This window comes from Ophidiomyces ophidiicola, assembly GCF_022830035.1.
Source record: "Ophidiomyces ophidiicola strain CBS 122913 chromosome Unknown scaffold_12, whole genome shotgun sequence".
Lineage (NCBI taxonomy): Eukaryota > Fungi > Ascomycota > Eurotiomycetes > Onygenales > Onygenaceae > Ophidiomyces > Ophidiomyces ophidiicola.
In genome coordinates, this window is record NW_026054652.1 from 249,048 (window position 1) to 263,269 (window position 14,222).

General features: G+C 45.3%; 5 protein-coding genes across 5 annotated transcripts; 1 reads left to right on the forward strand and 4 right to left on the reverse strand.

Annotated features, from left to right (window-relative positions):
• Positions 1 to 23: 23 nt before the first annotated feature.
• Positions 24 to 1,107, reverse strand: HEM4 (uroporphyrinogen-III synthase; the record flags this gene model as incomplete). Its single annotated transcript, XM_049252582.1, has 2 exons — positions 24 to 754; positions 813 to 1,107. 2 exons carry the CDS (start codon positions 1,105 to 1,107, stop codon positions 24 to 26), a joined length of 1,026 nt encoding a protein of 341 aa, XP_049108423.1.
• A 262-nt stretch (positions 1,108 to 1,369) lies between these two features.
• EFM5 (Protein-lysine N-methyltransferase efm5) lies at positions 1,370 to 2,965 on the reverse strand (the record flags this gene model as incomplete). The annotated part of the gene is made up of 9 exons (XM_049252583.1): positions 1,370 to 1,468; positions 1,523 to 1,858; positions 1,913 to 2,071; positions 2,125 to 2,266; positions 2,320 to 2,411; positions 2,464 to 2,558; positions 2,609 to 2,671; positions 2,730 to 2,743; positions 2,805 to 2,965. 9 exons carry the CDS (start codon positions 2,963 to 2,965, stop codon positions 1,370 to 1,372), a joined length of 1,161 nt encoding a protein of 386 aa, XP_049108424.1.
• Positions 2,966 to 3,432: 467 nt separating this feature from the next.
• Positions 3,433 to 4,702, forward strand: RPN9 (26S proteasome regulatory subunit; the record flags this gene model as incomplete). The annotated part of the gene is made up of 3 exons (XM_049252584.1): positions 3,433 to 3,700; positions 3,767 to 4,002; positions 4,061 to 4,702. 3 exons carry the CDS (start codon positions 3,433 to 3,435, stop codon positions 4,700 to 4,702), a joined length of 1,146 nt encoding a protein of 381 aa, XP_049108425.1.
• Positions 4,703 to 4,844: 142 nt separating this feature from the next.
• Positions 4,845 to 8,130, reverse strand: GAA1 (Glycosyl phosphatidyl inositol protein transamidase complex subunit; the record flags this gene model as incomplete). The annotated part of the gene is made up of 9 exons (XM_049252585.1): positions 4,845 to 5,372; positions 5,437 to 6,293; positions 6,350 to 6,588; positions 6,684 to 6,950; positions 7,426 to 7,549; positions 7,606 to 7,727; positions 7,780 to 7,845; positions 7,899 to 7,980; positions 8,040 to 8,130. The coding sequence occupies 9 exons, from the start codon at positions 8,128 to 8,130 to the stop codon at positions 4,845 to 4,847; spliced, it is 2,376 nt and encodes a 791-aa protein (XP_049108426.1).
• Positions 8,131 to 9,344: 1,214 nt separating this feature from the next.
• LOZ57_003538 (uncharacterized protein) lies at positions 9,345 to 11,353 on the reverse strand (the record flags this gene model as incomplete). Its single annotated transcript, XM_049252586.1, has 5 exons — positions 9,345 to 9,524; positions 9,576 to 9,956; positions 10,010 to 10,324; positions 10,380 to 11,029; positions 11,089 to 11,353. The coding sequence occupies 5 exons, from the start codon at positions 11,351 to 11,353 to the stop codon at positions 9,345 to 9,347; spliced, it is 1,791 nt and encodes a 596-aa protein (XP_049108427.1).
• Positions 11,354 to 14,222: the final 2,869 nt, after the last annotated feature.

Sequence of the window (14,222 nt, forward strand, 5' to 3'; positions counted from 1 at the left end):
AGTTTGGACCCGATCCAAGCACTTCAAGAACTAGCGGATATAGCGGCTTCTATACCATTCCCTACGCCTTCTGGAGAGGGCTTTTCGGCACATACGTCTGGCTCAACGCCAAAAGTTAAATGTAAATGCTCTCTCGTTGTGGGGCCGATTGTAGCTATCCGGCACGGCCTTCGTTTATAGGAGCCTTTTATATCCCTTTGCGACAAGACACCATGACCCTCACAGCAATCTTGTATAGAAACACCCAGAATATCAAGCATAGCATCGCAGCCGGTTGGAGAAAAAACGACAACCCAGATAGGTACCTGACTGCAGTGCGATTGGTCTCCGTCCTGCGTCGAGGCCACATTGAGCTCGTCCAAAATAAACGCAAAATCCTGCCTAAAGGAGTCCATCACCCCCGTCTCATATACAATCAATTCGTCAATGTGAATTCTTTCACTAGCTGGTAGCTCAGGAGACATCAATGTTTTAGGAATGATATCACGGTGTGTTTCGCCCACGAGAAACAGGAGAGGAAGCTTCCCACCATCATTCCGATTTTCATTGTTGATTGAGAAGTGAGGTTTATTTCGTTCAAGGTCGTTATAATGCTCTAGAATGAGCTTTGCAAGAGCTTCGCCCGTACCGGCATTCTCTCCAATTAAGGCAGCATGTGGCAGATGTGTTTTTCGGAGAGTATTCAGTGACCGAAACGTAGCCGGTCCGACCGTGTATAAGGCAAGATCGAGAGAAGCTTCAATCCCAAGGCTTTCTATATAACCATACGAATTAATTAGTTCAGTAACAGCAATGAGAATATTTGGACGTACGGTCAACCTCCTCGGTGATCATTCTACTGAACCCCTCAACAGCTCGCTGGCTTGTAAAAACCAAACCACCATACTTTCTTCTTAGGTCTCCAGAGACAAACAGGTCTCTTACTTTTCCTAGATTATCATGGTTGAACGTATGCTTTAATACTGGCACAAATATGGGGTTGTAGTGATAGTTTCTTGCTGTGGAGGAAAAGTACTCCTCATATCCGTCGTGCGGGGAGGACTTGGTCTTTAGAAGAAGGACAGGAATCTGTTCGCCATTTAGTTCGCTGGGAATTTCGGCTCTCATTGCTACATGGATACCACATTGAAATCATAGAAATGTAAATTCATGAGTGGACTGGAGTACACTTCATGGCTTAGGTTGAAAGAGCTTAAGCATTGGGTTAACTAGTTAGCTAACTATCACGTCATCGCCACCTGCAGCCTAGAAAACTGCTTTTAAAGTTGACATGACATTGTGTCAAATCACTACGAAAACGAGAATGATTGAACGGGAAAATTTGATTGTCTAGCAGATATGTATTTACAGGATTTGACAACGAAAAAATTTATTGATCATCTAGCACATGGAGATACTTCTTCTCCTCTGCTCTCTCCCTCTCTGAAGCTGCTGGCAGATCTGAGTACTTGTTACTTCTGTATGCCCGCTATGGAGAAAAGTCAGCGTTTGAGGTTAGTGGAGAAGGTAGACTTAAACTCACCAAATAATGATATGTCAAGTTGCTCAATTCTGCTGGCTCAATGCCAAGATCTTTAAGGGTCTTCGCGTTAGGGTCAATGACTTGGTCAAGGAACTCTCTTTCTACTTCATCGGCGGAAATTGTAGGCCACCAAATCAATTTATTGAGCCAGTGGGCAACTGGCTTAAGGATAGCCTTAGGAACATTTATCCGTCGGCGAGTCTTGATGATTTCACGATCAACAATTTCTGCAATTTCTGCCGACGAGTAATTTGTGGGCCCGTAAAGCTCAAAGGTCTGTGATACGGTCCATTCTTCGTAAAGCATTCGCTCTAAAGCCTGGCCGACATCAATCACCTAGAGTTGTCGTAAGTAGGAATCAAGTACGATGTATTAACTATAAAAACCTACATGAACTGGTAAGTACCTCTCTTGCATATGATTGGACGTGAAAACGTTGGTGACTCCTGCCATTTTATGAAGCAATCTGTCTTCGAAGCCGAACATTGGAGCGGGCCGAACAATGGTAGTCTCCGGAAAAATGTTCCTTGCGACTTTTTCCCCGTGGGCCTAATCGATATTGTTAATGGTTTAGTAGACCGGTGGAGGATTAGGAGACAAACTTTGCTTCGAAAAAATTCAGAAGGGGAGTTCACATCTGCATTGTATGAGGAGACATGAATATAGCGGTCAACGTCGTACTTTGCGACGGCTTCAGCTATTCTTTCCGTTCCCTCGACGAAGATATCATCATAAGTGAAATTTCTGGCAAAATCTAGGTCAGCCTGGTTTTTTCGTGAGAGACATAGATCTTATACTTTGTTGGATAGTCCCGGCCAATCAAGTTGTACACAACGTCAGAATGGCGCACGCTTTCTTCAATGGATTGGGTGTTTCTTAGATCGAATTCCTGGTTATGTGTCAGCACGTTGTGGAACCTCTTGCACGGGATATTGCCGTACCGTAAAGACAACGCGACCTAAATCGCCAGTGACCTTGAGGTGCCGTTTTGTCATCTCTTCCCGGTAGGGAACGACAACAGTGCATCCTTGCCTAGCTGCAGATATGGTTAACCAAAGCCCCAGTCTGAGGGGTACATCCTCGTACCAAGTCTGTTTACAATATAGCGTCCCAAGAAACCTGTAGCGCCGAAGACCGTAGCGGTATGACCTAATAGATGAATGTGTATGAGCATCATGAGTGGCAGTTATTTTCAAGGATAAATTACCTCCCAATGATGACCTATGCGAGATTAAGATACCCGATTAGCTCTAAAACATTCACAGCAGCCATTGAGCCATACCGTCCGCCCTGTATTTTAATCATTGGTGTTCCCGTCCGCGTGACGAAGACATCTTGCACGTTTCTTCTCTGAACATGCGGCTGTAGTCGAGTGTATGTAGAGGGTGGAGAAAGGAAAGTCTTCGAACCAAGTGCGCCTTGCACGGCGCGGCACTTCTGCATTGTCTCCCGATTACAAAACCATCAAGGAACGCAATTGAAAACCGAAGCACGTTCTAAAACGAATGAAGCGACGGCGAACCGGGTGTTCGTTCGGTATGCTGTTGAGCTTCACCAACCAACCAGCTCTTTGTGGTTACAGATCCATATCAAGAGTCGCTTGATGTGCTAATCCTAATAAGGCTAGATTGCTCTCTTCAATAAAAATTACATAATATGAAGGTACACCCGGTCACGGATTAATTTAAATCCACACTTAAGACAACATCGGCATTACGGCAGGCTGGAGAGACCACTATAGAAGCATCACTTCAGCTTGGTTGCGCGCTGGAAACAGACATCGTGATTGAACACCTTTGCGATTACTCCATATACTATTCTACCAATACGATATATACTCACTGCGGCTTATCAAGAAGCACCTATCTGGCCGCGCCCTATTAATATCTCTAGTAACGCGACAATCAGCGATGCAGGCTGACAAAATTCCCGACTTCCTCGCAGAGCAGCGAGAGCTTGCTCATGATGATTTCCAGCCTTTGTTCTTGTCATTAGAAGACTACTGGGAACGAAAACTATGGCATCAACTCACCGATTCATTGATAGAGTACTTTATTAAGCCCCAAAGCGCTCCGCAGAGACTCTCGTTGTTCAACAACTTTGTTATCAGTTTCGCCGAAAAAATAAACCAATTGAAGTTTGTGTCTCTCGGACAAATGGCTTCTACGCAGTGTAAGGGTATGCGAGGCTGATATTCACCTTAGAAATCTGTTAGACAACGCTAATCGTTTTGGTGTTGTGCAGGTGATGCCGAACGGTTATCCTTTCTAACTTCATTGGCGAAGAGAGTCGACAAACCCAGCTCACAAGATGCTTACGTTTACGCGATGGCCGATGTTGCAGGCGTTAAGCTACGACTCAAAGACTTTGAAGGTGCCCGAAAAGACCTTGATGCGTCCCAGAACATACTAGATTCATTTGACTCTGTTGAGAATGTCGTACATGCATCGTTTTATAAAGTAAACGCAGACTACTATCATGTATGTGGCATTTGCGAACCTAGTTCCATTCACGTATCTAACGACAGCTCTTGCAAAGGGGAAACTGGAATTTGCCTCTTATTATAGGAACGCTCTCCTCTATCTCGCTTGCGTCGACATAGCAGATTTCATGCCAGAAGAATCAGCATTAAGGGCATATGATCTCAGCGTAGCGGCTCTAGTTTCTGATACCATTTACAACTTTGGCGAACTTCTTCTCCACCCAATCCTCGATTCACTGACCGAAACACCACATGCATGGCTTCGTGAACTCCTCTTTGCTTTCAATCGTGGTGATCTGACTGCCTATGATGTACTAGCGGGAAACATCGGCAAAAACAAACTTCTTGAAGAACACAAGCATTTCCTTTACCAGAAAATCTCTCTCTCTGCATTAACTGAGATGATCTTTCGACGGCCACCCCATGATCGAACTGTTTCATTTGCAACATTATCCGAAGAAACAAAGATTCAACCAAACGAGATTGAGTACTTGGTAATGAAAGCTTTGAGCCTGGGTCTTCTGAAGGGCTCGATTGATCAGGTATCACAAATCGCGTGCATCAACTGGGTACAACCGAAAGTCCTCGATATGAAGCAAATCGAGGGAATAAGAAACAGGCTGAAAGAATGGGATGCAGGAGTTAATCAATTGGGTCACTGGATTGAAGGGGTCGGTAAAGATGTCTGGGTTGCATAAGACATGGTATTTTTCAGTCATAAATGATCACTTTACGTGGATTTAGAATACAACATGATAATCCCCGTACGGGTAAATAGCAGCGAAATACTGGACAATTCACGGTCACATCGGGTTTATTCTAAGTTATAAACTTCGAGGGCTAATATAGTACAGACGAGATTGCTCCCACTGTGCCAATTAACCATGCCGGCCACCATACACACCACACGGCAACTTGTGTCCACATGCCCCAAACATCCCACCCAAATGCCGCCTCAGTAAGTATCATCTCCACAGAGACATTCGCTATCGCAGACGCGCCTAAAAGAACCGCAGTAGGTGCAACTAGATTAAGGATCGCCACGCCGGTTATCACTTTGACAAGCACATGTGGTTCCCCGCGCGTCGGAGTTTTGTTGGCATTGCCCTGTTTAGCAGAATTTGAGCCCTGATGTTGAATATATCCAATAAACGAAAGCGGGGTGCAGAAAAGACCTAGTAGAAGAGAAAGGGAGAAATTCAAAGTAGCCAGCGCCGAGAGAAACAGCCCGAGAAGAAGGAGAGAAAACGATTTTATCAATAAAAATTCCTGTACTGTAGGCCTGCGGAATCGCTCGAGTAACAAGGCGAGGATGACGGGAATGAGTATATTGATGAGAGCAAAGTAATAAGCAGTCGGAGCAAGGAGCTGTAGAGTATCAGAATAAGCTGTTAGTTCATGTAGGCAATAATATAGCACAGAAAACGCATACCTGCTGAGGAAGATGATTGAAGATATAGAGTGGGACGACACCCAGGAAATGCAATCCAGTAACCAGGGCTACTGGGAGAGTAAGATGTCGCTCCAGAGTTGTTCCGTTACTCGCAATGGATTTACTGTCAAAGTCCTTTACTTTCTTTTCTTTCTTCGGGCTAAGTTCTGTACGCGTATCATGCTTTATCTCGTCCGGAGAATATCCACTTTTCATCCACAATGCAATAGCCATAACGGTAAAGTTGCCAGCAATCAACATCGCAGATGGGAGATAGGTGCCAATGCTAACGAACCGGTTTGTCTGCATGAGTAAATAAAAGAAGAAGCTTTGATGAAGGTGCTCCAATAAATTGTTTAAACTCCGAACGAGGCTCTCCACCGTTCTTCCCAGAGCCATTTCGTCTTGCCACCCATTTCCCACAGTTTGAAGCGTAATAGCGTCGATATGATACGGAATAAAGCTGCTGTGCAGGCCCGCGGCGCTACCCAAGCCCTGCCGCATCATCCCTTTGAGCATGGTCTGTAGGCGCATTTTGTACCGATCGTCATGACCCCACATTTCTTGTAGCTCTGCCTTTATACCCATTTGCCCGCCTGATATGGATACAGCAGTGTTGATTAGATCTAGATTAGGCAATTGGCCATTAACTCCATCGTAGACAATGTGAATGGATTCGAAGCGATGGTCAAAAGGGTATTCAAAAATAATGGCGCCTTGTAAGGCACCACTCTTAAGAGGTAGAGGATCGACAGAGGAAGGGTGCATATCATGGTAGGCATCAATCCAGGCCTGGGCCCCCGATTTACTGTCGGGAGTGATAAGAAATATGATATCCTTTGACCAGAGTGACCATCCTGGAAGGAAAATGTGTTAGATGCAAAAGAAATTATTCTGGTAGATATCTTCTTACTCTTGAAATACCTTGCAAGAGTCAATGCCAACGTAACCCCATGGAGATTTGGCTCGCCCTTGATGGTTTTCCACGCAGCTACCAAAACAATCGCCTCCGTTCCATCCCCTCGAGGGGCTTGAATAATACCGTAGACATTCTGGCCGGAATGAGTATTTCCAGCAGATCGATACTCGTAATTCTGCGTCGCAACTTTCAGGCCAGATTCTCGCAATATTGATTGGAATTTCTGAGAGACGCTGGATTTCCTCATCATCAGCCAGGACCCCAATTATATTCAAGCACCACAAGCTTCATGGAGATAATTCAAATATACAATATTCGGGGGACATACACGTCATACTCCGCGTCCTTCACTGCTTCAATTTCTTGCCGATACCCCCGAAATATATTCTGCTCGCTCCCACTAAAGTAGGTATGCACCTGTCCCGGTAACAGCGCATTTTCAGAGATATAAGTTTGTCGGGAGTATTCATTTAATGGGAGTAGTAGCAGCCATGCCACACCAATAAGGACGAGGAAAGAAGAGATATAGGGAGGAAGATGGGATAAAGGGCGCGGATCGCGGCGTAGTTTGAGGGTCAAATTCGCTGGCAAAAGTCTAGTAGTCAGTACATATCGCGATGGAGCATAAATTGGGGGCCCGTAATTACATATTAATGCCATTGAAACAATGCCCTTACGGGTACGGTCCCATGAAGGCCATCGGCGATGTTGAATTGGTGTTGTTTGGCGTTGGCTCCAAGCTCCCAGGCGCTAAAGCCACAAAACTTCGAGGCCCAGACTATGTATCCTAGGCCGCGACGCAAATTATAGGGGCTCTCGAAAGGATGCGAATGGCATTCGTCGTAAATCGTTATTAAAAGCTAAGTAGATCCAATTATATACAATAATAATATATTCTATTCGTCAAGCTTAACTTGACAAAGGGGTATCTCATAGAAACACAGAACCCAATGTGCAACAGATGTCATAATAGTACAAAGAGCTATACACCTAGTCGTTGTGTAGATCCAAAATAACCCATAGCAACGCCTTGATTCCCGGCCGAACCTCCAGTAGGTAATATTCCGTACCTTCCGTATGTCTTTTGATCCACGGATACATAGTGAGGGAGAATTCCGAGGAGGTTCAGTTTGCCTTCGAACCATCGAAGAATTTTCTCTGGAGGAAACAAAATCTTAAGATATCCAAGGCCAACTATGACGATACGTTAGCGCCTGCTTTCGAAGCAATGAGAAGCTATAGAAACTTACGGACGTAGCCAACACTGACTCCACATAGATGCCCTAAAAAGCTAGTATTTGCAACCAAAGCATATACAAAGACAATCGCAATAAGCGGCGTTGTCCAAGTTGGTATCTGATATGTCCCCAAACTATGGCACGTTAGAGAGCTCTGGCCTCCTGTTTGGAAAGGATAGAACAAACCTAAAATGAGGATTTGATTTGTATGTCTTCATTGCCTCCGAACCAAGCAGTAGAAATATCCAAATACTATAAGCACTTTGATCAGCACTGTATTCAGTTTTATGGCTCGGGTTACCTACCTGCATCCCAAAATTGCAACATCTCCTCGGAAAACATATCTTTCAAACAGTATATAAAGGCCTCCGGGGAGTGTCGATAGAGCTAAGGGTAGTTAATGTCAGCATCTCTCTTGTTTTAAACCAACAATGAAGGTAGCATACGCCCAAAGAACAATGCCAACGAAGTAAGCGTTCCGTGTTCGGCTTCAAATCTTTCCAACAAGGGTGTCAATGCCAACACATTCAAAAACATGTGTATAAATCCTTGGTGGACGAGCGGATATGTGTTAAGCCGATGCACTATAATAGAAGTATTTCTGTCAGGAGAGCAAAGATATTTCGGAAAATAACAATTATCATGACGTGAACCCACTGCTTATAAGGCTGATTTGACTCGGCTTTAGCTCTCCCCAACGTGCTACGTTCCATGACGGTAGAAAATCCGATAGCCAAAATAAGACAATCGCAATAAGTATCACCCTTGTGAACAACGGTAGACGAAGTATGTATGATCGGAGCCGCACAGGGCTAAATGGAAGAGAAGGTAACACCATCGCCATGCTAGCTAAGCTGGAAGCCAAACACTTTATATATTCGCTGAAGCGCTAGAGAGGGGATTTCGGGAATCTATTCGACGGATTGCAGGCGACAGCTGTGCCCGAACCGCGACACAGCTTTCTGACTAGAAAGTTCGCGAAGAGGTTCCAGAACGTCGCGATTCAGGTCTCACGGGTAGATATCCTTCCCTCCTCCTGATATACCGGGTTTGTTACCGATCTATTAAGCGTGACGCCACGCCGGCTGGCTTCTTGTCGCCGGAGATGAGGACGCACGCGATCAATGCCGAGTATGGAGTTGCCCGTCGACAAACTGCTCAGGCTCCGTTAAAATTTCCGTGCAACAATCAACCGGTATATGTACGAGGAGAGAGAGAAATAAAAAGAAACAATACCCGTGTGGGGTAAAGTTAGGAGGGCGGGCGATGCCTAACGGATATTTTTGAGCTGCAGATTCAAGGAGCAAGGTGGTGATATTGGCTCGAACTCTATGTAACAAGCTCAACGCAAAATAGCACTCCTGACTGACCCCAACTAGCCCCACGAGAGGCTATGAGGAAGCCGGGCCAATGATGAATTGATAATCATATGTCGTTCATTATAGCTAGTGGTATAACTCATAGAGTATCAGAAAATAGGGTAAATAAGGTAGATACGAACTACCTGGTTCTACATTAATGAACGACCAACATAACTACAGTAGAGCGGAGATCATGACAGGTGTTCGTTCTCGGAATTCAGTCAGAGCAAGAGTAGCAGATTTAAGGGAGATGTTAACCTGGAAAGTCGCTATCAATACAGAACAGACCAGTCAGACATAGCTAATAGGGGTATAAAACGACAGGATACGGAAGGCGAGCCGGTAAAGGGACCGGGAAATGAAATAACAGCCAGCGGTCAAAGAATGGCTTTATTCCGGAAAACGGAAAGTCTGGGAGGATGAGACGAATGTTCTCTTCGACGCCCATGCCTTGAGAGAAATGGCAACAATCTCCAATGCCATGACAAAGGCAGTGAGTCCCATGGCGACAGTGAAGACGAACATTGCGTTCAAATCGTAGTGTATCATTACGTCAATAATATCTTTAGTCTAGTTGTTGTTAGCAAAAAATGGAGAATCCCATTGTCGATTTATACATACGCTCAACATGAAGATAAGACCGCCAGAGATAAGGCAGAAAGATGCCACCAACTCAGAGGGGGGCCTGGACGGGAGAAAGGAGGTGGGCGGGTTAAGGTACAAGAGCACATAAGTAATCGCGCGGGCAAGGGAGAACCCGACAAGAAGCATCCCCCATTGTGCATGAACCATAGTAGATACCATGCTTGCTTGATGGTGAGAGCTCATCATTAGGCCGAGCAAGAGTATCACGATGGCCGGCATTGGATTGAGGGATAGTCCTTGCGTTTTGGGGGGTTGCCATTCACCAATTTTTGAACTCTGGTCGGGATGAATGGGCGCAGTGACGATGCTAGAATTAATCCAATGGCGGACACATTTGGATTCTGCAAGCATACCACACTGGTCATTAACGTTAGTATATTCTGTGGCAGAAAAGGAGTCTTTGAGCATACCAAACCCCCGCCAAAAAACATGACCGATATTGACACATGCTCAAGATCTTGTGCTGTCCATGCACCACCCCAAGCAGCTAAATGTTCCAGGAAAACATTGCTTGCACCATAAAGAAAGATGACAAATGATTCGGTAAATTCTCCAGTTGGAACATTAGCTTTCCAGCCCACTAAGTCTCGTGTTGGCTTTGCATTCCATGCCCACCCAAAGTCGGCGAAAGACCCAAGCCATCTGCCTAGTGTCAAGAATCCATACCATAGGAAAATGCCACCTTTAATAAAGTGCGCAAGTCCATTAAAGACGTTGTTACCCCTCTATACGACGTCAGACGTTATTGGCTGATAATCTTGGCTTAAGATATGAACGTACCAAAATCCCGCCATAGGTGACCGCGCCGGTGACAATTGTAATAAAGCCGAAAGGAAGAATCGTTCTTTCAACGATAATGAATCCTACTCTCAAAACATTGACACAGCGCTGAGATAATAGGCCAGGGATCCAAAATGCAAGGAATTTATCGAGCGCAGCACCCCGAAAGAATCGTTCAAATATGGACCCGGCTTTATTTTCTTTGGCTTGTTTCTCGTCAAACTCTTCAACTTCGTCATCTTGAACTGGCCTACGACCACGTCCTGCAGAACTGGATCTTTGGCTGTGCAGTGAAGAAGAGCTCCTCTCGGTGCCTTGTCCACTATCCCTGGACCACCGGTGTTGATGCCGGTGCTCCATATTATCCGGTGGAAAGGAGTGCAAGTTTGGTATAAAGGAAACGCTTTCATAAGCAGCACCTTTGCCGTGCGATTTTCGTCTCGGGAAAGCAAACAAAAGCCCCATAACAAACTGGGCAATCACAACGCAAGTAGCAATCCATCCAACCTTATGATGGGCATTGTTCTGGTATAAGTCTGGTGTTTGGCCGTTGTAGACAATTCCGACTAATACTCCAAGCGCATTGACGATAAGAAAGATGAACTGGGCAGGAAGTGCAAGTCGAGATCGAGCAATGCTGAACATCACGCCTGGGTCGCAAGAACAATTAGTACCTGTAGTGTCAAGGCCAAAAGCGCAGCATACATACCAATTGGGAGAATAAACACCCAAGCAAGAACCATCACGACAATATGGGCAATAATAGTTCCCGAATGCTCTCCATAGACGAAATAGCTTAATGGCCCGGGCGCGTGGGCATGTACTGTAATTCCGGTCGTAGAAGGTTTGTGGAGCGGATCGGTTGCGCCATGTATCTTCATTGAATCATATTCATTGCCATGGGGCTCCGCGTTCGCTTTCGACAAGAGGAGTATGGCGACTCCAAGGGTAACCAAGGCAGATAATCGTTGCATGAGCCAGTAATTCGTTCAATACAGTTCAAAGCTGCAGTGTAATGAGTTCTCAGCTAGATAGAATGAAATAAACGCAGTTTCAAACGACACAAGGTTGGTTGTGCTGTCAGAAAGAACAGAAATTTAACAAGCAAGGACAAATATTAATGACTTGTCACGCGAAAGGTGATAGGGCTGTATATTAATAATAGCAGCAGAGACGATTAAATCACAGGCTCCGACAACAGCCAAAAGTCAGCATTTAGGAGATAACAGCCGTTAAGATACCCGGCAACTGTGATGTCGGCCATTAATTTGTTAGAATTTGACAGGGTTTGCATATAAGCCAAATAAGAAATTCTAGCAAAGGCTTTCACATAATAACCATGAGGCCTCCAACACTGCGGATCTAGACCATAGTTAACTACGCTGCTGACGTGGACCAGAGAAAAGTGACAGAGAACTCTGCTATTGCGTGTACGGGGTACTTGCAGAGCTGATGAAAGAAAATGCTTGTTAGAGCAAACACAAAATAAGAGTCATCAGCACAAAAGTCAGAGTACGGAGTAGTCCGTCCCTAAAGGCGGTAAAGCTACTGAAGCATTTGCGGCGGCAACGAAGCCCTCCGGGTCCGCGCCGCCGCCGCGAACGCTACTGGAGCACGGACACGTCTTATCCTCCGGACAGCGATCTTCCTTTGTCGATCGTCACTGGCATCCATGGGTGCAAGTGAACAAACCAATTTATGTCGGCTGTTATACAGGTGGGGAAGCACAAGCAGAAGTGCCACATGACCGTTCTTTCCGGAAGTAAGCTCAACTTAACCTGGAGCATATGGGGAATGGAGTATTGAGGGCATATGGCGTACACAACTCTCGGCGGTAAGACAGAGGGTGTTGACGACCTATGGCACATATCCATATATACGCTTGGTAGTTATATATGAAGGAAGGCGACGACTCTCAGAAACAACGACAGCTCTGCTGTTCCGTTCAGGATAGGGTGCATTACACCGCTTCCGCTCATTGGATATAGCTTGATTAATAATTGTTGGCGTCCTAGCGGGAAATCTTAGCCCAATTGCCAAAAGACCTAGCCACTCCCGTGCTCCGGAAGAAGGATTAGAAATGGACAGCGAGGGACTCTTATGTACCGAGATCCGGTGGGGTTGTTGCTGATACGCAGAGAAGGGCTCTTCCCACGGTTCGAACGGCGGCCAGCCTGGCCGTGCATCCGAACATCAGCTTGCTCTATGCGCAGTAGTTCGACTTTACTACCCATGCCGTATCACAGGAGGTCACGTTCATGTACATAAATCACTTAGGAGCAGTTAGTTATACGAGCTTAGCTGGAAGGCTCGGAATTTCTTTGCGTTGAGAAGCGGTTGGCGACATATATACGGGAAACATGCGATACAGACACGGCGAGACACCCACCAGTGTCAAATTCATGTCGATTCATGGGTGGTGAAGTGTGAGTTTGGGCGCTTTGTGAGGAAGCGGTAATGTTGGCATTGCCTGCCCGCGCTGAAGAGCCTGTGAGTACGGAGTTAACTACTCCGTAGATGTAATTTGCTTTTGATGTTTCGGACTTAAGCCGGGATGACCCTTGTCTTGGCTCCTAAAGTTAATCGCGCCACACGCCCTTTATCACTATTATTCCACTACCCCGTTCACAGGATAGTGATATCTGCTAGGACTCACTAACTACCCTTCACCAGGACTTAATGTATTTGTTCTGTTCTAATACTATCCTAACATACATTCATACAGAGGCCAAGAGCGTAACTTACAACAAGAACACAGAGAATATCTGAAAAGTTTACCCAATTTGTATGCCACCAAACCTCTTTACGTCATTATCACTGAAGTTTATCCTGGAGCTGACGAATGAATTTTTCTCCGAGCAAGAGATCCCTATCTTTAAAGCTGTGTGTTTCACTGGGCCGACAAGACATTTTGACCGTCTGAATTAAAGAGCTCTCGCAATTCTGTAACGATGGCCCAACCTCCATCATAATTGACATCCCTACGCATCTAGCGACAAAATGCGATATCAAAATTCCTCTTGCCAAAAGTATTTGGTCGAATTATTATCAAAAATCGCTTTCTAACCCTGGGAGAGGGTGATAATTTGATCGTACGTGCAATTCTTCCTAGATATCACCCAGCTCTGCCTTTAAAGAGAAAACAATTGATCTGCTGAGTACATTGCTTGGAACGCACTTCTCTTGGAAGGTCGCAGCAACAGGCAAATATTCCTCAGACAGACCAGCTACTCAGGGGTTTTGTGGTCTGGAGCAACTCTTTCCTGCCGTAGGTCAAAGAAACCAATCCGAAGTATGAAAGAGCATTCACTACACTAGGGCACCGGCCATGTTACATGGACCTCCAGATTCTTCAGATGGTATCACCGGTAAACATCTACTCGCTTTCGCAGCGCCATGACGATTAACATACCCTAATCAAAGGACTGCACCACAGCCACTTGGCCAGGATACGCGTCTCATTAATATGGATATTCGTTAAACTGAAGCGCCTTGGACACTACTCCGTACTGGCGGGCGTTTACACTCAGCACTCAGACTGCCCAAAACACAGCCTATAGAGACTTTGCAATGTTATTTAGTACAGTTTCGGTTTGAAAATCCGATCAAAGCTTTCTGTAGGACCGGTGCATGTTTTTTATGTTCGTAGATCATGTTGCATTACGATTTGATTATGAACTGGCCTCTGCTCTGAGCTCATCGCCCATAGTTTAACCAAATGACTTGGATATTTTTTCCTTCTCTTTGTTCTTTTTCTCTTTCTTTATCCAGGTGTTGTTTCAACTTTATCAAGAGTCAACTCATTTTGATTTCAGTTCATAAACTTTCTCCAATCTAACTCAC